The sequence below is a fragment of the Sturnira hondurensis genome, unplaced genomic scaffold (genome assembly GCF_014824575.4).
Source record: "Sturnira hondurensis isolate 20B ecotype Veracruz unplaced genomic scaffold, ASM1482457v3 Scaffold0022179, whole genome shotgun sequence".
In the NCBI taxonomy this organism is placed as follows: Eukaryota; Metazoa; Chordata; class Mammalia; order Chiroptera; family Phyllostomidae; genus Sturnira; species Sturnira hondurensis.
In genome coordinates, this window is record NW_028094810.1 from 1,454,466 (window position 1) to 1,478,668 (window position 24,203).

Below are 24,203 nucleotides of genomic sequence, written 5' to 3' on the forward strand. Positions count from 1 at the left end.
TCTGCTCTTAGAATGTCATCAACTAATAAATGTGGAAGAAATGATGAAATTAGAAACAGCACCATTTTGCCACCACTGTGGTAATGACTGATTCCAGCCAGAATCATTAATGAGAGCTGAAGCCACTGGTTTGAGGTTTGTTGGGGGGAAATATGTATGTAGTCTCAATAGTGTCTTCCTGCAGATTACTCACAGTGAGGAAGAGAAAAGAAATCTGCTGTGAGAAATCAGGAAGACTCCATCTGAACCAAGGACAAGCTTAGCATCACCTTGATAGACTGGCATCGTCACAGGCCCCCAGATGCTCTGCGCCAGGTGGGACATGACGTGGCCCCTGTAGCCTTCCTGTGGAAAATGCTTCCCTGAGTACCATTGCAGAGGAGGAGTTAGATAAACCCAAATTGAGGAACTGCTAACAACTAGGCAGCTCTATTCTTAGTACTAGAGTTATGAGAGACAAAGAAAGGCTGAAGAACTGGCCTCCCTTGAGGAAAGGGTAAGCGAAGCTAAGCAAGGGCTCCTCTGTGGCTTTGGCACTTTTGGGGCACTGGCAAAGACTGGCTGTGCATTGTGCATTAGGTAGCAGTATTACCATTGTTGAGTCCTCCAGTGTGATCATTGTCTTGGGATCGTATCAGAAAAGGTCCTTGTTCTCAGGAGATACACACTGCAATAAGTAGGAGACTGTGTTGTGATGTAATGTCTGCAACTTTATCTCAAATGGTTCACAATGTAATCAATCATAACATGTAGCTCCCCACAGAGAGAGAAAATATGACAAGATGTGAGCACTTGATGAATCTAGGATAAATATGAATGATACGGAATGTATTCCTGTCACAACTTTTTTTTTTAGGTTTGAAAATATTCAAAATAGCCCTGGCTGGTATGGCTCAGTGGATTGAGCACTGGCCTGTGAGCCAAGGGGTTTCGGTTTGATTGCTAGTCAGGGCACAGGCCTGGGTTGCATGCTGGGTCCCCAGTTGGGGACATGACAGAGGCAAGTCAATCAGCTGAATCTCTCTCATATTGATGTTTCTCTCCCTCTCTTTCTTTCTCCCTCCCCCCTCTCTAAAAAAAAAAAGGAAATAAGTAAAATAAAAAATATTTTTAAAAAGTATTCAAAATAATAAGATTTTTAAAGCTTTTTAGAGGCTCTGAGGCTGAGAAAATAAGGGAGCCAGCCCCTCCCACCACATAATTCAAAATGAAATCAAAACCAAAATAAGAGGAAGGAAGTCCAACTGCGTTATGAATTTCTACAATGATTATTGGGCAACACTTTTTAGGAAATACTCAAAACAACGTTCTTTCAATAGGGTGTTTTCTCACTTGTGCAACCTGGTTTTGCCTTTTCTAGTGATGGCGACAGGAGTGTGATGACCCCCAGTTTGTGGACAAGGGCATGGAGGCCAGGAAGGGCAGCTGGCATGCGAAAGGCCCTGAGGAGCAGGTCGGACCTGATCAGTCTGACTGAAGTGCGGGGTTGACTGTGTTTTGTGTGAGGGCGTTCAGGCAGGCAGAGGGGCTGAGCAGAGCACTGGAGGAGTGGGAACAGTCCCTGGGATGATGGGGTTCCGGGGGAGGGCAGGCCACCTCTGTGACCAAGCAAGACAGGGCCGATCCCAAAGGTCATGCCTATCAGACGAGGAGCCTGAACTTGTCCTTTTGCTAGACAAGTGGCCCTTTCAGAGGACACGTGGACTGGGGTGGGAAAGTGGGGGAAGGGAGAACCCAGCCTGGGCGCCTTGTCAGGACCCAGGTTCCACAGCAGAAGGAAGAGGGCTTTGGGTCCTTTTGTCCTCCTTACCCAGAAACCTAACAGACTCGGGTCAAAGGTGAGATTTTATAGAATTAGAGGTAGATGTGGTTCATGCTTAAAAATGCACGTGGACTTTGTTGCTGACCCCAGGGGGATGGTGGGTTATGTGAGATCGCCAGTCTCTCTGCTTCAAAACCTGGATGATCTTTCCCGGTCCTCTGGAATAGAGCTCAGGCACCTGAGCTGGACAGGCCAGCCATTACCAAAATCTCAGCCATCTGAGCTTCCACCAAGCTGTCTCAACCCCCGTGCCAAGCCCTTGCTGCCTTGCCTTGGCCACTCTGCTCTGCACTCCTGGGTGGCCCCTTCCCCACAAAGCATCCCAAAATCCACAGCCCACAGTGAAGGCCCCTCCACCAAATTCCCATGGCTTTAGGGTCTTCAGACATGTAGCTGGATGCCACTGTTAGGGTGACACATCCTGGGTCCCTCCCATGGCATTATAAGTGCCTGAAAGCAGGGGAGGAGTGGAATACAATGCCCTGTATATTTTTTAAATGCTGGGGACCTCGCTGTCCCTCAAGAAATAGCGATCAAGTTGCCAGTCTTCCCAAATGAACGATGTCATCCCCCCACCCCCTCCATCAACACCAGACTGGGATGGAGCAAGACCTCCAGAAAAGGCCAGATGAGATGGACGTGTCCAGGGACAATGCAAGGGGAAGCCAAAGCCAGTGACCCAGGGAGCCTTCGCGTGGCCACCCAGGGGGTTTCCGGTTCTAGAATGTCTCTTCTGACCTTGACTCATGAAGGTGGTACTGGGTACGGCAGGAGATGGGGGGTGGGGGGGCTTGCGGGGACACTGGGCTAAGCCTTTCAGCTGAAGGCCCAGAATTGCTGGGGCCACAGAGAGCTCTGCAGGAATAGGAACCGTGCTAGGGAACCCAAGGGACCAATTTAGGACATCTCTCCCAGGGAGGGGAGATGTGTCTGGGTCTTCCCAGGGAATTGAAAGTATTGTAGGGTTAACTTACATCACACTGAAACTTAAAGTCAACCATGCCTGTTCTACTTGTCGACATGTTTTTTACACGAAAATCAGAAATCAAAAAACCGAAGTTGTCTAAAAAACTGTTGTCCAGCCCTGGCTGGTGTAGCTCAGTGGATTGAGTGTGGGCTGTGAACCAAAGCGTCAATGGTTCGATTCCCACATGCCTGGATTGCAAGCCAGGTCCCCAGTGGGGGTCGTGTGAGAGGCAACCACAGATTGATGTTTCTCTTCCTCTCTTTCTCCTTCCCTTCCCCTCTTTCTAAAAACAAATAAATAAAATATTTTTTAAAAATGTTGTCCAAAGACAGTGGGGATGTAAAAGGATGTGCTACTTTGGACACCAGCTTGGTGGTTTCTCTGAAGGCATGGGCATGAATTTACCACACAGTCCAACAATTCTACCCCTAGGTATCACTCAAGATAAAACATCTGAGTACACAAGGACTCCCATGAGAATGTCTCTGCAGCTTTATCCGAAATAGCCCCAAACTGGAAACAATCCGAATACTCATCAACTGCTCAATGGATAAACAGGATGTGGTCCCTTACAGTAGAATGTCACCCAGCCTCGTGAAGGAGCCAGGCACTGACCCTAACAACCACACACGTGAACCTGGAGAACATTTACTGAGTGAAAGAAGCCAGATGCAAAAAGGAAACTTCTGTGTGAGTCTATGTATATGAAACATCCAGAACAGGCAAATCCACAGAAATAGAAAGCAGATCGGCGGTTGCCAGAGCTGTGGGAAAGGACTGGGGTGGAGGAGTCAGGAGTGACCACTAATTTTTAAATGTAAATTATACCCCCAAACAGTTGTTTTAAAAGCATTGCCATCCATCGTTAATGTTTATTTCTGAATACACTGCACTCTCTGCAGGTCCCCTTTCCTGGAGGCATCTATAGCCTCAACAACCAACACAGGACCCTGAGGGAACCCCCAGGGCTCCTGGTGAATAGGGGGCTGTAGTTTGGGGGGCCAGGAAATGGGTTCTCTGGCCCCTTTCATGAGGCCCTGGAACAAGGATCAACCAAGGGGGAACTTCCATAAGCCACCTTGAGAGAGCGTGGTGACAGTTCACATGCTGCCTATGCGGTTTCCAGGAAAACAGAGTTCTCCACAAAGCCGCCTGGAATGGCAGCCAACCCACCCCCAGAGGCCCTGTGGGAGGGAGTCCAGCACTCCCATCGGGCCTGGTCGGGCCTTGTCCGCCTGATGTCACACCACAGAGAGGGCAACTGGAAGGATGTTACCACAAGGGAAAGAATGCAATTTTTAGGGATCCTGATTTTTGTCTCTTCCCACCGCCCTCTCTTCCCCTCCACATTTTTTGTCCCCCCTCAATGGAGTGCCCTCATTCTATGTTAGATGCCAGGTGTGCCTGGCCCAGGTTGGAGGCAGTGTCCCACCCTTCCATCTCCAGTCTGGGTGGAGTCTCTCTGTGAAGTGTGCTAGGGTTGGGGATGGTTGAACAGACTGGGGACTTGCTCCTCTTGCAAGCCCAGAGCGTGACCACAGGCCCCAGGCAGTAAGGCCTCATGGGCAGAGCTCTAGGCAGGTGCAGTTTACCCTCTGCACAAACCCACCTATCAGTGCAGCATCAGCCAGTGTCAGGATGGCGCCAGGCGGGAGCTTCTTCCCAGTGGCAAGGTGTGAGACTTCCCTGGGGACCAGTGCACGGTCCCATATGGCTAGGCCTGCCACACTCCCCACGAAGGCCTCAGAGCCATCAAACCCACCCCCCACGCTGTCTTGCTCCTGGCCCAGCACCAGGGACCCTCCGGGAGGGATCTCATAGCCCTCCCTGAAGTGGGAGCCGGTGGCGACTAGACTTCGGTCCACATGGAGCCAGTACCTCCCTAGCACGGACGTCCAGATGACACACACGTGGTGCCACTGGCCATCCAGTAGTGGCTGCAGGGGCAGCTCTCTGAAGGCTGGGTCTCCAATCACAAAGTGGATGGAGCCGGGGGCCAGGGAGTCCCTGCCGTGCAGCACCAGCTTGTTATCATTCTCCTCGGTGGCGTAGGAGAGGAGGGTGCCCAGGTGGCCTGAGGCCGTTCGGACCCAGCTGCAGACAGACAAGGCCCGCAGGCCGGAGAGGAAGCCGCGGCTGAGGAAGACCACATTCTCGGTGGAGGTGTTCGGGAAGATGAGTGCTGGCCCCACGTTGCAAACTAGAAACAGAGGCAGGAGTCAGTCTATGCACCACAAGGCCACCCAGAGACTTCCAGAAGCTTTCAGAAATATCCCGCTATAGGCTCTTCCTTTGCCCCAGGCAGGTGGGCCTAAGACCCCAGCAGCTGACCTTCATCCAATTCTCCCTGGGACGGCTGTGCCTCTTTATCTAGAAGGAGGGAAGACTGAGAACCAGGGCAGTCATGTGCCTCGCTAGGGAGCAAGCCTGAGCCACACCCCTTATCACCAGGGAGCCTCTGTATGAGTTTCCTATGGTTGCCGTAACAAATCCCCATAAACTCAGTGGCTCAAAACAGCACAGATTTAGTGTCCCATGGTTCTGGTTCTGTCACAGATCTCACTGGGACAGAATCACGGTGTTGGCCCAGCAGACTCTTTCTGGAGGCACCAGGGACAAGTCCCCTCCTGCCCTTTCCAGCTTCTAGCAGCGCCCACTTCCATGGCTTCAGGCCCTTCCTCCACCTTCAAAGTATATATCCCTCAGAAGCAGAGGTCATCACATCTCCGCTGACTGGACACCCCTGTTTCCCCCTTAGAAGGACCTCTGTGATGACACTGGGCCCATGCCATAGTCCAGGATCATCTGTCACCTCAAGATCACATCTGTCCTCTTTGCCACATGAGGTGACATATCCACAGGATCCGAGCACCCTGACATGGATATTTCTGAGGGCCATCATCTTGCTCACCAGACTTCCTGCCAGGTCTGCCTGACAGATGTGTGTGTGTGTGTGTATTGGGAGGGTTGTTGGCCTCCAGGTGCTGCACTTGGTCTGAAGTTCTTTTTTTTTTATTTAAGATTTTATTTACTTATTTATCTTTAGAGGGGAAGGAGAGAGGGAGAGAAACATCAATGTATGGTTACCTTTCGTGTGTCCCCTGCTGGGAGTTGGCCTGCAAGGAACCAGCTTGCAACCCAGGCATGTGCCCTGACTGGGAATCGAACCGCGATCCTCTGGTTCGCAGGCCCGAGCTTGAAGTTCTTATTTGAGAAGGCTGGGGCCAGAGCCAGAAATATGCTTTTCTAGCCCATCATCCAATTGGATTTGAGGATGGAGGGCATTCTGTGGCTGGCCTTAGCTCCTCTCTTCACCTAGGGGGCTCCTGTCATAATTCAGGGTGGTTGCCCTCAACCGGAGATGACTGTGCCCCAGGATACGTCTAGCAATGTCTGCTCACAGTGTGGTTGTCAAACCTGCAGCCCTCCCTTTCCCGGCAGCCCTGGCAGCTTCCTAGAGGTCATCTTGTCGGTCCTATCTCATTGGTGAGGCCAACAGCATGCCCTGGATGAAAGGGAACCCTGCTTCAAATTAAGGGGCCCCGGAGGCTGCTAAACAAGACAGAGGGAGCAATCTAATAAGAGATAAAAGTTAAGGATGACCTGGCATCTTACTGGGCGAAGGCTGGGGATGCTGCTAAACACCCCACAGTGCCTGAGACAGCACTCGCAACTGAGGACAGCCTCCTCCAGATGTCATGAGTGCTTCTGTTGAAAACCTCTCACTTGAAAGATCAGAACTGTTTTTCCAAAGGCTCGGGGCCCTCCACAAGTGGGCGTGAGACCCACGAGGTGCCAGCTGAGCCAGGGCCCTACAGAGGGCTCATGCTGGTGATCGCTGGGGACATCGGTGGGATCCTGCCAGCCCTAATGAGGCCAATCTCCAACTTGGAATGGGCATGTATTGACCACTGGCGCCGGCCAGCACCCTGTTGTGTGTGTGCCTTCATTCCTAATGACTTCTTGGGGACCTACAGACTGGACATGACTTGGATGGCCCCTTTCTTCTAGGATGGGCTACCTGGGGCAGGAAGCCAGTGTCCTCTCCATTCAGCCCCAGGGAGAAGGCTTTTCAGAGGGGATCAGAGGCATAAGGAAGAGTGAGAGGGAAAAATGGAAGTGGGTAAGGGAAGGGCAGGCCCAAGGTACTTACTCTCTGCCTGTGTCTCAGGGGGCCACGCCCACTGGCCGCCTGTGCCTGGGGGCTCCTGGGTCCCTTGGAGATGGCCATCAAAGTCCTGAGGTGGGTCCCTGGGCTCAGGTGAAGCACTGAGTGCCTGCCTGACCCCCTGCAGGGAGCTTGGGCTTGGCAGCCGAGGCTGAACAGGGGCCCACACCGGGGCTGTGGTGCCAGGACCAGCCACCCGAAGCCATTCCTCCAGAGCAGCCATCCTGGTGCCCTGGCTCTGGACAACGTGTGTCAGGTGAGCCAGTGTGTCCTGCAGGGCCCGCACGTCCAGGGCCAGGCCAGACAGGGCTTCTCTCTGGGCCTCCTGCTCCTTCCTCTCCTGGGTGTGCTGCTGGCTCCTTTCTCTGAGGGCGTAACCCAAGGCCAGCAGCCTGGAGTCCACCTTCCGGCTTCTGCGTTGTGTTTTCCGCATCCAGGTCTTGAGGTGGCCCAGGTCACTCTGCAGAGCGGCCTGTGACTGGTTGACCTCCAGAGCCAAGGCCTGGCTCTCCTGGGCCAAGTTCTGGAACCGGGCATCGATACTGTAGGACAGGTTGTAGTTGCTGGCGATGGCCTGCAGGTGTGTTAAGGTTGCTTCCTGGAACCTCCGAAACTGCAACAGACATATAGCAGCCTTGGGGCCCAGGGCCCAGGAGGGTGCAGAACAAGCCTTCCCTGCCATGCTTCTGTGACACGTACCAGGAGCCGGCCAATCGCCACGGCCAGCTCCATCCCAGCCAAGCTCAGAGAGGAGGGGGACCAGCTCTAGGTCACTTGGCTGCACTGTGTTGGGTAAGGGCTCCAGGCCCACAGCCTGGCCGCCTACCCTTCACCCCTGACCCTCAGGGTCCTCCCTCTGAGTGGACGGACACCAAGACAGGAGGAATGAACCGTTTATGTGAGTCAAAGTGGGCAGTGCTAGAGGCAGGCCTGCCACATGGGAGTGTCTTCTCCATGAAGACACAAGACCTTAGCCCGTGCCCAGTACCACTGCCCCATCTGCTCCCCGGCTCCATCCTGCCCCCACAGGACCCACACAGCTTTAGCTGCTCCCCTGTGGCCTTCCTACTCCTCCCGGCCTCTGACCCCCACCCAACCCTAATGTGGTCAGAATCCCTACTTGTCTTAACAACCTTTCTGCTGGTTTCCAGTTATAGGTGAGAATAACATCAGCTGATAAAAAGAACTACAAACTCCACGCCTGTGTCCACAGAGCCCTGATGCTCACTACTCCATTTTCATAATGTCCTTCCTTCCTCTGTTGTTAATTTAAAAAAATAATAAACTGCACTGCAAGGTGGGAATATTTACCTGCTCCTCCAGTCTGCGGAGCCTCTCAAAAAACGGTTTTCTCTGCCCTGTAGGGCCAGCTTCCTGCAATAAAGCCCCATGCAGATAAATGAGCACAAAAGTAAGAAAGAAAGACAGGGTCTTTCTTCCTGGGCAGCCCATTCCAATACAGAAGAGAAGCAGGAGCTGACACCAACTTGTAGGATGCTGCTGCCTGCTTCGTGCTCCTGCCTCAACCTATGCTCCCTCTAGCTCTCAGCAAAGTTTTCCTTCGACTCTGGCATGGAGTCGGGTATTTCCTGTCACTCAGTGAAAGGCATCTGTCTTCCAGCCCACTGGCTCTGGAGATTTGGAGGTTCCCAAGGAGACAAGCTTACAACAGATGTCTTTGGAAAATAATTCTACAGGGTGGAAACCCTGTCCTTTCTGGCTCGGAGGTGGACAGTGGTGATCGCTTTAGCAGGAGCTCATGGACTCATGTTTCCACCAAAGGGAAGTTAAAGCAAGACAGGGGACCTGGCTGGGGCCAGGGAGTCCTTGGATCCAAGTCTGCTGCGGGGCCCACTGTCCCACCATGAACAGAGCATCCTGTGAGGACACCTCTCCCTTGTGTAAGACGAAGGACATGAGATTGGAAGCCACCCTAATTTATTTTGGGGAACAGGCTGAATGGTGATCCCCTAATAATGTAGGTCCAAGTCTTAACCCTGTGCTTGTGAACAGGACCTTATTTGGAAAAGAGTCTTTGCAGATGTACAGTGGTCCCCCTTATCCATGGCTCTGTTTAGTCTTTCTTGCTTAATACAAAATCTCAGGCAACGATCACCAGACACTTGGAAGCTTCTGAGAAGAGTGGTGGAAATCTGCCCAAACAAAATAGGAACCCAGGAGACAAGCAGACGGCCAAGGGAAAGCTCAAAAAGGTTCTAATAGGTACCCTCAAAAAACAAGGAAGGCCTTGTGCTCACAAGGATGCAAGAAATGGATGCTACAAAAAAATGGAATAATCAGAAAAGGAGAGATTGCTCTCGAAAAAAACCCCCCAAAACTATGGTTTCCCCCTCAACAAACAGCTGAAAGGCAAAGTTAAAACCACTGCCCAGAAAGTAGAGCAGAGAGACAAAGAGATGGAAAAGAAGAGGAAAAACATAACACTTGAGAGCAATCCAACAAAAATAAACCGTAGGAGGGAAACAAAGAAAACAGGTGGAAGGAATTGTCAGGAAGACTATCCAGGAAGGTGTCGCAGACAAGGGCATCCGTTATTTTCAAGACCACATGCCGAAGAGCACTGGGTCAGGGAAATGGCAGCTGACCCCAAGGCTCCTCTCATCAAGTGCCAGCGCACCTCGCCCGAGGAGGAGGTCTCAGAAGTGTCCAAAGAGGAACCTGGTCACATGGGAAGGGTTGAGACTCTCCCCGGAGAACTGCTGGCCATCTCAGCAGCAGTGCTGGCTGGCAGAGGCAGAGGAGTAAACCTTCACATTTCTGAGTGAAAATGGTTTTCATTTAGAATTGTGCAACAGGCTCAAACATAAATTGGCCTGAAGCAAAGAAGAAAGGCATTTTTCAGATATGTAAAGGCTTAAGAAATTGATCTTCTGTGCACTGAGGGCTCTCATCCAGAAGTGGACTGGGAGGAATTCCCAGAGTCCCAGGAAGGCATCACGCTCGACTCCTCACTCCCTGTCACACCCCACATCCAATCCATCAGCTCTGCACCACAGAAACATCCCAGTTCAACCAGTTTTAACCCCCTTGGCCCGCACCTGTCTTTACAACACCCGTCCAGCTGGGCTCCCTGCCTCCGCGGTTGCCCCCTACCGTCCGTTCTCCCAACTACACCCAGTGTGGACATTTTAAAATGAGAATGCCCTTAAGTTACTCATTGTCTTACTCCTCCCGATTTTCCTTATCAGTATTTGCCATTTGACCTGTTGCTCAGGCACACCATTCCCTCCCTGCTGTGTGAGAAGGGACTTTATCTGCTTCAATCTCTCTCCTGGAAGAATGCTTGCTGCACACAGCAAACATTTAATAAACTCTGTTGAATGAATAAAACATTTCCCAGATTTCTCCACGGAGACCGTCTAGGCTAAAATGGCACCTCGTTGTTAGGTCTTCCCAGATGCCGCCCATAGAGGCTTCTGCCAAGAAGGTACCATATCTCGATGCGCTGTGCATTATGGCAGCCACTAGCTATAGATGGCTATCCAGCCCTTGAAAACTGGCTGTGCGACGAAGGAACCGACTTGTGCCTTTTATTTGATTTCAGCTAATTTCCAAAGCCACCTGTGGCTGGTAGCCACGTGCTGAACGTGCATTCCTATTCCAGGATCCTGAGTTATTTACACTGCAACACTCTTGAATCCCCGACACCGCCCCGGTTGCTATTGCTTCCTTGTCTAAAGTGAGTTTTCCTGTAAGGGTCGTGGCCCCTGGAGAGCAGGGCCTTCCCTCTAGGATGACGATGCTGGTTGGGGAGCCAGGCTGAACACATGGTCGGTGCTTAGGTATGAATTGTGGAGGCGCGCACCGTGGCGTCCAAGAGAGAATCGGGTTTCCGGAGCTGAAGGAGGGCTGGAAATCACGCCCGAAAACACTGACACGGAGGTACAGGGAAAGACACCCAGCCGCCCGCAGAGAAGCCGGATCCAAGCCAATTTGGGGAGTCCAGCCCCGCCCACAGAGGGACCACGCCCCTACAGGCCCAATCCCCGTTCTGCGCAGGCTCCGTCCCCTTCTGGCGCAGGCGCAGATGCGGTCGTCCGCCCCGCACCTCTTCCGGCTCACTAGCTTCTCACCAAGATTCGTCGTGATTGGTCAGTAGGGCCCATGACTCAAAGAAAGTCAGCGGCAACTCAGCCCGGACCGGGTAGCTCGTACTCCGTGGCCGCGAGCTGTGAACCGGGTGTGGAGCTGAGCCTCCGAGGCCATAGCGAATCGGAGACACAGAAACGGATTCTCGGGTTCACAGTAACGGAGCGGAGTCCTAGCGGGCTTGCGGCCACTCCCAGGACGGAGCGGTTGTGCACCGCGCCGAGACCCCATCCTTCCCCGCGGACGCCGTCCTCCAGCCCCGAAACCCACTCCCGTCTCACGAGATCCCCTCCTATCACGCCACGAGGTGGGCTTCATGCGCACGTTTAGTAGGAGCATGGGACCGACCGATCCTGTCCTGTTAGCTGGCTTGCACATCGCCTAGACCAGGCAGGGTTGGGAGCCACTAGGCTCTTGAGAACACTCTCGGGTCCCTAATACAGCCTTATCAAGAGGCTGGGTGCACTGGTGACAAACTGGTGCCTACTTATGTTACTTAGTCCTGCAGAGGGGCCCAACCTGAGATAAATACTACCTATAGATGGTTGTGGTTTTGGGAAAGGGAGAGAGTTTGGTAAGGTGAATCACAGATGGGTGGTGCGCCAAGGAATTGGACGTGCACTGCCGGTACTTCTAGACCATGGTCTCCCAACTTCGGCAGTGTCGACATTTGGTTTGGATCATCCTTTGTTGCGGGGCTTGTCTTGAGTATGTGGAATGTTTACCAGCATCCTGCCATTTTTAGCTGCGACAACTAAAGATGTTTCCAGTTACAGGCATGTGTCCCTGGGCAGGTTGCCATCCTACTGTAGAGGGTGTCATAGAGGGCCTCAGGTCCTAAAAAGGACCCTATGTAAGATGTGGGAGGGGATGGATACAGCTGGGTGACAGCAGGGGAGGCCAGGTGGCGGGTTTCAGGGAGGACACAGAAAATGCTTCCTTATCCAAGACTGGGTTCCATGTGGATGCCCACAGCTCCACACACTTCTCATACCCTTTCCTGTGAACAGGATGGATCCAGGGCTCTCTTCCGTCCGACTCACCATCCGGGAGGCTGTTCACACCCTTTCATCTTCTGAGGATGGTGGCTACATCTTCTCCACCCTGCAGTCCCTGAAGCGATACCTTGGAGGAACGGAGAACCCAGCCCTCCCTGAGGAGCAGGAAGAGTTTGCCAGGCTCCACTTTTCTGCCTTTCTCCGATGTCTTGTTGGCAAGCTGAGCCTGGACTGGCTGGAGCTGCTGCCCAATGGCCAGTTGGAGGAGTTGTGGGCCAGCTTCTTCCTTGAGGGTCCCGCTGACCAAGCCTTCCTGGTGCTGATGGAGGCTCTTGAGGGCACTGCTGGGTGAGTGGGGCTGGGTCTGAATACAGGGTTGCCTGTCACATCCAAAGCACAGGCATGGCCTGAGGAATTGCGAACCAATGGCAGGGCACCTGAAAATGAAAAGCAGTGTGTTAGTCTTTGAAATGGGAGGGCCCTTGCTCCCTGTCCTGCCCTTGATGTGTAGGCAGGCGAAGAGAGGAAGCAGGAGTGTTTGAGTCACTGTGGCTGAGGCAGTGGGTTAGCTCCAGACGGAGGTGACATGGGTGGAAGTTCATCACCATCCATCACCATCCTCTTGGCGCTCTCCTTCACCTTGTGGCTCCCGGCTCTGCAGTGAGGTATCCAGACACCACAGCAAGGGACCCCTTGCTTGGAGGGGTTCCCAGATTCCACATCAGAGTGTGGCACGGTCCTCATGAGGACGCCTTGTTGTGGGAAAACAGGGTTTTCAGCCATTGTTGAAAAAAGCAAGCACCATGGGAAGAGGTGGCGCCAGAAGAGGGCAGTGGTATCCAGTGTGGTTCCAGGGCAGCAGGCTGCCCCGGGCTCAGCAGGTGCTTGTCTCCCACTTCGTAGTGAGATTTAGATACCCTTTTTTTCAATGTATGTGGGAGGTGAAAGGGCCAATTAAATTGTTGGGATTGAGTTATTTTATTAAAGATTTATTTATTTTTAGAGAGGGGAAGGGAAGGAGAAAGAGAGGGAGAGAAACATCAATGTGTGGTTGCCTCTTGTGTGCCCCCTACTGGGGACCTGGCCCACAACCCAGGCATGTGCCCTGAGTGGGAATTGAACTGGTGACCGTTTGGTTCGAAGGCCAGCACTCATTCCACTGAGCCACATGATACAGGGCAGATTACTTGTTTAATAATGATGTCACTATACTTTTTGGCCAAGGATGCTAAGGATGGAGGGGCTTGGGGCTCTGCTCATCACACCTGCTCTTGGTTCAGTCCCAGTTTCCGTCTGATGAAGATGGCGCACCTGCTGGCCCGGTTCTTGAGCGAGGGCAGGATGGCTGCTGTCCTGGAGGGACAGTGTCGGCAGCAGACGGAGCTGGCCTTTCCTCTGCTCCAGGAGACGCTCCTAGTCAAGGTGGTGAGCTTGCCTGACCGCCTGGGCAACTGTCTGCAACATGAGAACCTGGCTGAGTTCTTCCCTCAGAACTACTTTCCTCTGCTCGGGGAGGAGGCCATGCGGGTGCTGCAGGCAGTCGTGGACTCTCTCAGAGGTGAGGGCCTCTCCCCGAGGTGAGGGCCTCTCCAAATGTCCTCTTCCAATCATTTCTTCAGACTGCCATGCCCTTCATCTCTCCCTGGCCTTAGGGCATTTTGCAGTCTCTGGGGGGTGCCCTTGGTAGGTCAGAAGTTGTCTCCCGTTTGGGGTGGTATTGACCCAAACGATAAAGTTACACCCACTTCTCGGCTATTGAACTTGGAGGTAGAGCTGCCTCTTGATTTCTTCACTTCTCTGTTGGATACTGACAAAGTCAGCCAGATGGCGCTGCTCACTCCTGGGCCCTTACTCAGTATCAGCGGAATGTCCCCAGTCTGAAAAGTGGAATTCTTAGTGTGACGAGGTTCATCTCACTTGGCTGTTGGCGAGAGTATGCTTGTCCTTGTTGGCTTGGATCTGTCTCAGTGTCTTTGTTACTGGTCGTCTCGGGTGCCTGGAGGGGCACTGTGAGAGTAGCTTCTTGCTCGCTCTCTGGTCACATAGTCTGAAGCGTCAGTCCTGGGGGCAAGTGTCTTGCCTGGGAGTGTTCAGTGTTCCTGCAGCTGAGGTTGTGAAGCTCCTGTCAAGTTGAGCGCTGCTCGAGGCCCTTCCCACCTGCCGTTTCTTGGAGTCCTGGGACCCTCCTCAGGGGAGGCACCGTCACTGTCTAGGGGAGAGACCCATAGCAAGGCGAGCTGCCTGCCTTTGTCTCGCCAGGGCTTCCAGCCCCACCTGCTGCTTTTTGCTGGGCGATGCCGCTAGGTTGTTCCGCAGGCATCTAGAGCGCATGGAGTCTGCCCAACTGTGCGGTGGCCATACAGACTCCCCTTCTTCAGATCACAGGCGCCTCGTTCCATTGTTCCCAGCGTGCTTATGTCCTGTCTGCGCCCTGGTCGGCTCCTTCACCCTGGCTCTGCTACTGGGACGTTTACCTGTGTCAAGGTCCTTGTTCCTGTGTCCTCATTCCCTGTCCTTGTTCCTGTGTCCTCGTTCCCTCCCTTCCTCCCTGTGGGTGGCTCAGAGCCCCACCTGCTCCTACGAGCAGCTGACCGCCTTGGCCAGACCCCTCTCAGAGCTCTTTCCCTGGCTCTATCATACTTGTTCCTACTTCAGGGGATCATTATGATGATTAAGTGGGTGAATATGTGTAAGACTTTTTGCACACACGTATATATGTGTAAAAATATGTGTATGTATTTGGGTGAGAACTTAATATATATATGCATATATGTGTATATATGTGTATGTGTATATATGTATATGTATGTGTTTTATTGATTTTGAGAGAGAAACAGGCAGGCAGACATCAATGTGAGAGAGAAACATCGATTGGTTGCCACCTGTATGTGTCCTGACTCGGGAATCGAGCTTGCAACCTTTTGGTGTGTGGGATGGCACTCCAGCCAACTGAGCCACACGGCCAGAGCTGTGAGTAGACAGTTGTTGTTGGCCCTTCTGGTTAGAAATGATCCTATTAAGATTAAAGTTCAATTGGATTGAATAAGTTGGCATTTGTACAACAGGGAGTCCCTCTGCCCAGGGGTGAGGTTTGTCCCATCGTCTGAGGTCTTCGATAGCCTGAACACTGTCCTCCTGTAACATCTCGGTTTCCTTCCTGTCCCAGGTGGCCTGGACTGTTCTGTCTCCTTCGTGTCTCAGATCCTCGGGAAAGCCTGTGTCTATGGGAGACAGAGTGAGTGTCTCCTGTCAGGGGAGGAGCCACAGCATGTCTTGGCCTTCTCTCTGTCCTCCTGGTGACTGTCCTGGGAGGAGATGGGTGGCGTGTGTCCCTCGTGGAGGGTGGATTGCTCTGTGTCCTGAAATAGCAGTGGTCCCCTTGCCTGGGCCTGGCTGTGGGTGGGCTGATGTCAGCTGTCCAGGCTCCTTGGCAGGGCTTTGGCTGTGCAAGTGGCGGGCGCCTGGGCTGTAGACACTAGACGCCCCGCGATCCTGAGCTCGGGGCCCCGTCTGTTTGCTTTCCCTCAGAGGAGATCCTGGGCGTGCTGGTGCCCAGGCTGATGGCACTCACCCAGGGCAGCTGCCTCTGGCAGCGGGTCTGCTGGCGCCTGATGGAATGCGTGCCCGATCGGGCCTTGGAGGCTGTGCTGACAGGGCTTGTAGAGGCCGCCCCTGGGTAAGAAGCAAGGCATCTTCTGCTGCAAGAAGGTGGATGGTGGGGATACAGATGACATCTTTCCTGCCATCACTTTGTATATAGTTGGTTTCTGGCCCTTCACAGGAAAGGCTGGACCCCCCTGCTCTAGTGAAGTACTTAACCCCAGCTGTAGTCAGAGAAGGGAAGGGATATCCTCTTGCATTGCGGTGCTGGGCTCTCCCTGGTCTCCACGTTTATCAGGAAGGGGAAGGGTCAGCACCCACTCAGAGCTGAAATGCTCCCCCGGGCTCCCCATGGTTACTGTGGAGCCCTGGGTCCAGCCTGACATGTTGAGATTCTCTCTCCCCTCAACTGTGCCTCCCAGGCCTGAAGTCCTCTCTCAACTACTGGGGAACCTGGTGATGAAGAGTAAGAAGGCCCAGTTTGTGATGACCCAAAAGCTTCTGTTCTTGCAGTACAGATACACGGTGAGAGTGCCTGCAAGGGTGTGGGCCCGGGGGCCACCTTGTGTCCCCGAGGAATGACTGCAGCCAGTGTAGCTGCAGCAGTATTCGGTTGCCTGGGAAACATTGCTGTCCTTCAGCCAGACCTGTTCCCGCTGCAGCGCTACTGGGCAGACAGCCCTTGGCCCACTCGGCTCCCCTGGCCAGGCAGGTGGCACATTGGCAGCATCTGCCTGGCAGACAGTGAGGAAATACCTGGCCTCTCTTGCAGACGCCTGTGCTGCAGAGCCTGCTGGGGTACCTGGCCATGGACAGCCAACGGCGCACGCTCCTTGTAAAGGTCGGTCCTGTCTGGCCCTCAGTCTCTGCAGTGTCCCAGGACCACCTGGTGGGACAGGGAGTGAGCGCCTTCCTGCCTGGGGTGGAGGGAGGTGGGTGGGGCGGTTTGACCAGGCCAGGGTTGTGTTGCCCACCAGGTCCTGAAGGAGCTCCTGGAGATGTGGGGCAGCAGCAGCGCCATCCGCCACACCCCCCTGCCACAGCAGCAGTATGTCAGCAAGGCTGTCCTCATCTGCTTGATGCACCTGAGGGACACGGAGCTCCAGGACAGCCGAGACGGTGAGCAGGTGGTGCGGGCACCCGACCTCACCCCCTCGCTCCCCACACGCGCATGCTCAGTGTGCGTATGTCTGTGCTTCCAGAGTTGCTGGCCAGTCTAATGGCAGGAGTGCAGTGCCGTCTGGACAGCAGTCTGCCCGCTGTTCGCCGCCTGGGCATGATTGTGGCTGAGGTGGTTAGTGCCCGGATCCACCCGGAGGGGCCTCCCCTGAAGTTCCAGGTGAGCAAGAACTGTGCCCACATGGTCTCCCCAAGGTGTTGTCTCCCCAGCCCTGATGTCACCTCACCTTCCTGGGTTTGAGGTCATGGAGCATCTCCCTGTTGGTGTTGAGCTGGCCTCGGCAGCCTTGCTGAGGGTTCATGGCTCAGAGAAGAGTGGGGGCAGAGCCCCTCAGCTATGCTCAAGCAGGTCCCCCAAGTGTGTCCCTGGGTGTCCATGGTCTAACTCTTAGACCATGCTAGGGACCCCCTCCTTGCCATCTGCTGCGCCCTCTGGGACGTCCTCGGGGGCATTGCCACGTTTGCTGTATCCCAGGGGATACTCAGACCCCTCGGGAGGGGCCGGGCCCTTCAGCACAGCCAGTGCTGCCTTCTGCTGAGGTAGAGGCCTAGAAAGTTGCCCTTGAAAGGCTTTGGCTGTCAGAGGCTGGAGGTGCACAGACGGGCTGCTGTGGGCAGGCCCGGAGGGGCCCTGGCTTTGATGCCCCTGTTGGTCACGCCCCAGCTGACCCCAGGTCTTTCGGGTTGCAGTATGAAGAGGACGAACTGAGCTTCGAGATGCGGGCCTTGGCCACCCCGAAACCTGCTGCTGGCAGCCCTTTGGAGGCGGGGTGAGGTGTCCCCACCCTGAGCTCTGGGCTTGGTTAGCCAGGTCGGGGCATTTCCTGCACATGTGGTAGGCTCTGTCTCGTCGTCCTGGACTCATGTCACTGAGACAGAAGCTAAGAAGATGAGGGCGGAGGCGGAAGGAGCGTTCCCCTGGGAAGCATATGTTTGGGACCAGAAACTTGTGAGGGTTTCCTGAAGGGCTCCTCCTTGTTTCCCAAAAGCCCGTCTGTTGCTGCAGTCCCTACAGAGACCCCTGACAAACAGACTCTAGACAGCGGCGTCCCCCAGGTCCGGCCAGAGGGCTCTGACTCTGAGCTTGACAGGTAGGCAGAGATCTGGGGTGGGAGGTACTGGGGCCCTGGGAAGTCCCATACTAGTGTTGGAGCCCCTGAGGTGAATGCAAGGGCCAGTGGTCAGCCTGCTGTACCGCGCTGGCTCTGAGCCCTCTCGTCTTTCTTCCCATATGAAAACCAACACACTGAGCTCAGCTGCAGTGCAGCCTAGCCCGTCAGCATTCCTAAAGCCTCAGGGACTGGGAGGTGAATTTTGGTGACTCAGGAGCTTCCTCCCTGCCTGTTGTCTGCTCCTGGGTGACCAGCAGGCTCCTCTTGTCTATGCCCCACAGTGATGATGAGTTTGTCCCCTACGACATGTCAGGGGACCAGGAGCTGAAGAGCAGCAAGGTGCCCAAGTATGTCCGGGACTGCATCGAAGGTGAGCCCTGCACGCGGCACGCACCGTTGCTGAGCACCCTGCTGGGAGGCCTCAGCCCTGAACACAGCCCTGCCCTGGGGCAGCTGGGCTGTGGGACCTGTTCATACTCTGGGGGTTCACTTGCCTTCTGCTCAGGGCCCAAGCTGTCAGCTCTGCTGTGGTTAAGGTCAGGGCCTAGAATTGATGGAGGCCTATCTGGGTTCTCTGCAGCCCTGACCACGTCTGAGGACTGGGAGTACTGGGAAGCAGCCCTGCGGGCCCTCGAGGGGCTGGTCTTCAGGAGCCCGGCTGCCACTCGGGAGGTGAGCAGGTAGAGGGGCTGGGCTGTCTGGGTCATGGGAAGTAGGTGAGGTCCTGGGAGTAACATCGGGCCTGACGGAGCCTGGTCTGGCTCATGTCGTATGCTTTGGAGGCTCTGTGTCCCCCTTGGAGGCCTGTGTTTGGGGCCTACTGGGATGGGAGGTGGGGGACACATAGTTTCGGGCTCTCTGAGATGTGTCCCTTCCATTGTAAAGAAACCCAAGGACTGCGGGGGGCCTGGGGCAGGGCTGCGCACTGAAGGCACCATGACCACTGTGTGCAGGTGAGCGTGGAGCTGGCCAAGGTTCTCCTGCACCTGGAGGAGAAGACGAGTGTGGTGGGATTTGAGGGGCTGCGCCAGAGAGCCCTGGTGGCTCTCATAGTCACAGACCCAGCCCGGGTGAGTCCTGGTGGCTGTGGGATGCCAGGGTCATGCCCCCCCAGTTTATGTCTGTGTTGGGCCCTACCTGCAGGGTTGTGACCCATCGATCTCTCACCTGCCTGGCTTAGGTGGCGGAGTATCTGACCTCACAGTTCTACGCTGTCAACTACAGCCTCAGGCAGCGCATGGACATCCTGGACGTGAGTGACCTGGGGTCCTTGTTCCATGTGTGAAGCCCAATCTGCCCCACTGGGGAAGGGGCCAGGCCTGGCGCAAAGCCAGGGAGCAGATATTTGCTAAAATCTATGTGGGCAGGACCAGACACCTCCTGAATACCTTGTCACTGGGACCAGCATCTGTCTAGTAAAAAGAAAGGGAATTCTGACACCTGCGACAATGTGAATGAGTCTGGAGAATGTTACTCAAAGTGAAGTGAGCCAGACACAAAAAGACAAGTTCTGTGTGATCCCACTTACACGAGGCCCCTAGAGGGGTTGCACTGTTACAGACAGAGTAGGATGGTGGTGCCACGGGCTGGGGCGGGGGTGCAGAGGTTTGCCTGGGGAAGCTCCATGTCTCGGAGATGCAGGTGGTGATGGCTGCACAGCAGTGAGCATGCGCTTAATGTCACTGATCTCTGCACTTAACAGTGGTTAAGATAGTGCAATGTTAGGTATATTCTACTAGATTAGGGCAGAGACTAAGACAACACAGAAAAAATTCACCGTTTTAGTGGTTGTGACTCAGTGGCGTGTGGCACATTTCAGTTCTGTGTGACTGACCGCCACATCTGTCTACTTTCAGAAGATCTTGCATCACCCTGAAATGATGGCCTGGGAGCACTCACTCCCCCTCCCCAAGCCCCTATAACCACCAGTCCGTTCTTATTCTCTGGATTTGCCTGTTCCAGGTGTTCCCTGTAAGGGATGTCATACTTCCGGCCACCTAGGTCCGGCTTCTTTTACTCGTACGTTTTCACAGCACATCCACATGTAGCCTCATGAACTTTTCCTGCGAGGCAGGGGTAGGATCGGATGAGCTTTGGGAAGAGAAGTGGCCCAGGCAAGAGGTGTGGAGGTGCTGGCTGGTCACCAGGAAGCACGCCCACCTTCCCCCCCGCTGCCGTCCCTCCACAAAACGAAGTGACACTGAGATACTTGGAACCGACTACGTGGTTCCCTGATTCTCCCTCTCGAAGATAGCAGGAGCTGTTGGTGTGGATGGGACACTCAGTTTACCTTAAACTAGAGAATGTTACCATTTCCCAGATTGATGGCGGCTGTCCTGGGTCTTTATCTCCTCCAGGTCCTCACTCTGGCAGCCCAGGAACTGTCTCGGCCTGGGCGCCTCGGGAAGGCTCCGCAGTGTGGCTCCCTGGGCCCCACCTGCCAGCCCAGCTGCGCTGTGGCTCCCACCTGGCAAGCAGTGGTGGCTGAGAGGGTCAGAAGGAAGACCCGGCGCTTCTCGAAGGTCAGCCAGGACTCGGGTCAGGTCCTCCTGGGTAGGGGCTTACTGCAGGCTGGCTGAGCGGGTGGCTGCCTCCAGGCCCTGTCTGTGTGGAGGGCGCAGCTCCAGTGCTGGTGTTCTGTGAAGGCAGAGTTTTGGGCACAAACTAAGTGGTGTGACGTGCTGTAGGGCATCAATGTGAACTGGTTCTAAGAAATGAGTGCAGCATTGGTGTGAAAAAAAAAGCCCCAAGAATTCTCATCAATAGCAGATGACCAGTGTGGGCTGTATTGTCAGGGGTCCTGCCTAGCCTAGGACTGACCTTGCCTCCAGGGACATTTGACCACGTCTGGAGACATTCTTGGTTGTCACGGGGATGGGTGCTACTGGCACCCAGCCCGTGGGGTCCAGGGAGCTGTTGGCCCTCCCATGGCGCACAGGCCAGCCCTTGGGGAGAATGTCCTTCACGGGGGAGGGAGACTGCACTCTGCGCCCGGCACGGCACCCCGTGAGCTCTGTGCGTTTGGCAGGGCTCTCCCAGGCAGGCACCGGCTGGCGGCCCCAACGAATTCAACTCAGTGGCTGGCTACTTCTTCTTCCCCCTCATTCAGGGTTTTGACAGGTGAGTGGGAAGCCTGCGATTTGGGGAACATGAGCCCTGGATACCCCAAGGGCAGGAGACTTTCCAGGGTGGAGTCTGCACTGGGGTTTTGGGCGGCAGCAGGATGATGACTTCAGCCGTGGTTGAAGTGACGTGGTAAGGGTGTTAGGTGTCACGTTTTCTATCACAGATGTCAGGTTTGTGGGGCCACAGTCTGGCTGTGGTGCCTTGATGCTGCAGGTGCTCTGCCCACCCCTCCTTTGCCTTTTGCCTTGGTGTCCAGCCTCAGCCTGAGTGGGCTACTGACATCCCCTTGGCCATCACTACACAGGGCGTGATGCCCTGGTGGTGGTGGGAGGGCTGGGGACTGGAGCCCTTCCTTTCTGTGGCAGGGCGGGGGGCTGCCACCTTTGCTGTGTGTGGCCCTGCAGGGGGCGGCCTTGCTTCCCTCAAGTGCCACAGGCCCTCCTCCGACCCCAGCCCTGGCTTGTGCCAGGCAGCCTTGCAGAGTGACTGGGTCTTTCTAACCCTCCTTAGGGCTCTGGGTGCCAGACTGGGATAGGCGGTGAGGAGCAGCATCAGGGGGTGGGGGTGTCCGTTGCTGGCCCGGGAGTTGGCCGAGTGCCAGACCTGTGCTGTTCACTTGATTCTGTTTTGTAGGCCTCTGGTGACCTTTGACCTTTTGGGGGATGACCAGTTGGTTCTCGGAAGACTGGCCCACACCTTAGGGGTTCTGATGTACCTGGCTGTGAATACCACGGTGAGCTGGGAAATGGCCGCTGACAGCCCCCACTTTGCATGGAATGGCCACCTGTGGATTGTCCTCCCTGTAGTCTTCACCTTGGCCCTGGGGATCGGAGTGTTTGGACCTGAGGAAAGTGTCCCAGGTGGGGGCTGCTGGGTGCTAGGACCCCTGCCCACTGGCCCCTGTTGTTTCAGGTGGCTGTGCCGATGGGCAAGGCTCTGCTGGAGTTCGTGTGGGCCCTTCGCCTCCACGGTGACACGTGAGTGGCCAGTGGGCTGAGGGCAGTGGTCCCATGTGAACATAGTGTGGGGAAGGGGGGTGTGAATCCCAAAGAGTGGATATTGGGACACTGGTGGCGGCTCTTCCTGGCACTAAGAAGGAAGGGGGCTAGGCAGGCCAGGTGTGCTTTTGCTGCTGCGTGGCCGTCGTGCTCAGAGGAAAATCAGGGTCTCCCTGGCTAGACTGTGGCTCTCTGAGGCTCAGCCCTCCACCTTGCCCAGCAGCTACGTGCGCCGGGGCCTGCTGTTCGCCGTCTCCGCCGTTCTGCTCAGCGTTCCAGCTGAGCTACTGTTGGCAGACCTGCCGGACGAGCTGCTGGAGGCCCGGTCTTGGCTGGCAGGTGAGGGCGCGGCCTCAGGCTGTGGCAGCGAGGTGGGTGGGGGGCTGCTGCAGCTGAGGGTTCTGGTGGCCGTCAGGGGTGTGGGACATCATGGGGATCCCTAGAGCTGAGCGAGTCCCGGCCTGTGGCCCCATGTGAGTGTTGTGTCCCTCCTTGTCCGCACAAGTGTCCCCCAGTGTGGGGGTGGGAACATGGCTGTTGTCAGGGTCACTTGGGGGAGTCCCGCCAAGGGACCTGAGAGAAGGTGCCCTGATATGGGAGATGGCCTCTTTATTCATTCTGGAAAATTCCAACTCTTCAGAAAGGTTACAAGACGCATAAAGTGAGCACTGTGTACCCTCACCGGATGCACTGTGTTTTGCCATGTGCTGTCTCCATCACCTACGTGTTCTTTTTAAAGAGCCTGTTGTGAGCAGTACAGCCCCCACCTGTAGCCCCCACAGCCTGCACGCCCACCGCTCCCCTCAGGCTCGTGGTGGGGACTGGGCCGTTCCATCTCTGGCCACACTGGAAGGCCAGTGGTGCAACGATAGCCTTTTTTTCTCTCTGCTGGATCCCGGGTCCCACCAAGAACCTGTCCTGTGTCCCCAGCTCTTCCAGTCCACTTGTCCCCAGTGTCTTTTGTCCTTTTGGTCGGTGTGTGGGTTTGTCTCATCACATCTCATGTTACATGTGTGTCAGGATGGTTCTGGGTGATGCTGGATCTTTCTCAGGGTCTAAGGCAAGAGGCATTCGGCCTCCCTCGTCCCAGGATGGGCTCCATTGTTCTGGGCTGCTCCCCTGGGCTGAGAGCTGCAGCCTTGGAAGGATTTCTTTGGAGGGACGTGTGTTCACTCCTCTCAGTGGTGCCCCCCCAACCCCACCCCCCAGCTGCTGCTGGAGTTCCTAGTGGAGGGGAGCGTCACCCTTGTGCAGGGATGCAGTCAAGGGCCCTTTGCTGGCCTCTAAGGTGTTTCTCTCACCAGGGACCTTAGGAAGAGGGTGATGGGGCTGCAGGCCTGAAGCCCAGGGTTTTGGCCGTGCCAGGGCCCTTTGGGGGTTCCTTCAGGGAGACTTCACTGGAACAGAACTGGAAAGGTCTGGCTTATTCAGCACCATGTAATGCTGCCTGGGTTCTGTTTTCATTTTCGTCTTTGGCAGATGAGGCTGAGAAGGACCCAGATGAGGACTGCAGGATGCTGGCCGTGAAGGCACTGCTGCTTCTGGAGAAACTCAAAGACAAGCTCCTTCCGCTGCCTTCTCCATAGTCCCTTGCTACCGTTCCTGCTGGAGGAAAGGAAAACAGGAGGGCCGAGCACCAGCCCGAGGAGCCAGGCCCACCCACAGGCTTGTGGTGTGGCCACTCGCAGGATGGTCTGTGCACCCGGTGCTAAGTGCGTGAGTGAGTGGGAAGGCCCGCCGCGCTGCTGCGTATAGCGCAGGCGGTCCGAGTGCTCAGCTGAGAGTCCACGCCAGGGCCTCTGGGTACTGCCCCCAACAACAGGACTCACTGAACACTGGGGTGGGGGTTCCAAGGAAGGGCTTGGGGCAGGCTGTGGGCAGCTGTAGGGGACGTGGGGAGGGTGCTGCTGCCGCTCAGGGCCTGGATGTGCTCCAGTGGGGGCTGCCAAGACGGGCAGAGCAGTGGGCTGCCGGGCCCCGTGGGCTCAGTGTTGTGTCCTCAACCCCTTTCCCCACCTAAGGTGATGTTAAAAAACAAAACAAAACAAGAACACAGAATAAAAAGGAGCTGCAGGTGCTCACACCCATGCTTTGTGGATCTCACTGCTCAGGCAGGGACCTCA

General features: G+C 55.2%; 2 protein-coding genes across 2 annotated transcripts; one reads left to right on the plus strand and one right to left on the minus strand.

The window, feature by feature from the left end:
• Positions 1-3,649: 3,649 nt before the first annotated feature.
• Positions 3,650-8,409, minus strand: PTX4 (pentraxin 4). Its single transcript, XM_037034469.1, has 3 exons — positions 8,269-8,409; positions 6,943-7,570; positions 3,650-4,989 (listed from the first exon to the last, which is right to left on the minus strand). The coding sequence occupies exons 1-3, from the start codon at positions 8,407-8,409 to the stop codon at positions 4,349-4,351; spliced, it is 1,410 nt and encodes a 469-aa protein (XP_036890364.1). The 3' UTR covers positions 3,650-4,348.
• A 2,606-nt stretch (positions 8,410-11,015) lies between these two features.
• On the plus strand, positions 11,016-24,167 carry TELO2 (telomere maintenance 2). Its single transcript, XM_037034668.1, has 21 exons — positions 11,016-11,374; positions 12,078-12,413; positions 13,346-13,623; positions 15,232-15,300; positions 15,594-15,741; positions 16,088-16,190; positions 16,438-16,506; positions 16,643-16,784; positions 16,868-17,004; positions 17,535-17,614; positions 17,834-17,935; positions 18,238-18,326; positions 18,537-18,628; positions 18,910-19,026; positions 19,137-19,208; positions 20,314-20,478; positions 20,985-21,076; positions 21,716-21,815; positions 21,995-22,059; positions 22,304-22,419; positions 23,560-24,167. Exons 2-21 carry the CDS (start codon positions 12,079-12,081, stop codon positions 23,664-23,666), a joined length of 2,478 nt encoding a protein of 825 aa, XP_036890563.1. The 5' UTR covers positions 11,016-11,374; position 12,078; the 3' UTR covers positions 23,667-24,167.
• The last annotated feature ends 36 nt before the right edge of the window (positions 24,168-24,203 follow it).

Bases quoted from the DNA above. Each gene is read 5' to 3' on its own strand.
- PTX4 (XM_037034469.1), bottom strand. From the start codon at position 8,409: ATGGGCTGCCCAGGAAGAAAGACCCTGTCTTTCTTTCTTACTTTTGTG. The intron at 7,571-8,268 runs GTAAATATTCCC...TGTCTGTTGCAG, and splicing joins TCCGCAGACTGGAGGAGCAG to TTTCGGAGGTTCCAGGAAGC. The intron at 4,990-6,942 runs GTAAGTACCTTG...CTCTGTTTCTAG, and splicing joins CCCTGAGACACAGGCAGAGA to TTTGCAACGTGGGGCCAGCA.
- TELO2 (XM_037034668.1), top strand. From the start codon at position 12,079: ATGGATCCAGGGCTCTCTTCCGTCCGACTCACCATCCGGGAGGCTGTT. The intron at 12,414-13,345 runs GTGAGTGGGGCT...CTCTTGGTTCAG, and splicing joins GCTCTTGAGGGCACTGCTGG to TCCCAGTTTCCGTCTGATGA. The intron at 17,615-17,833 runs GTGAGGTGTCCC...GTTTCCCAAAAG, and splicing joins GGCAGCCCTTTGGAGGCGGG to CCCGTCTGTTGCTGCAGTCC.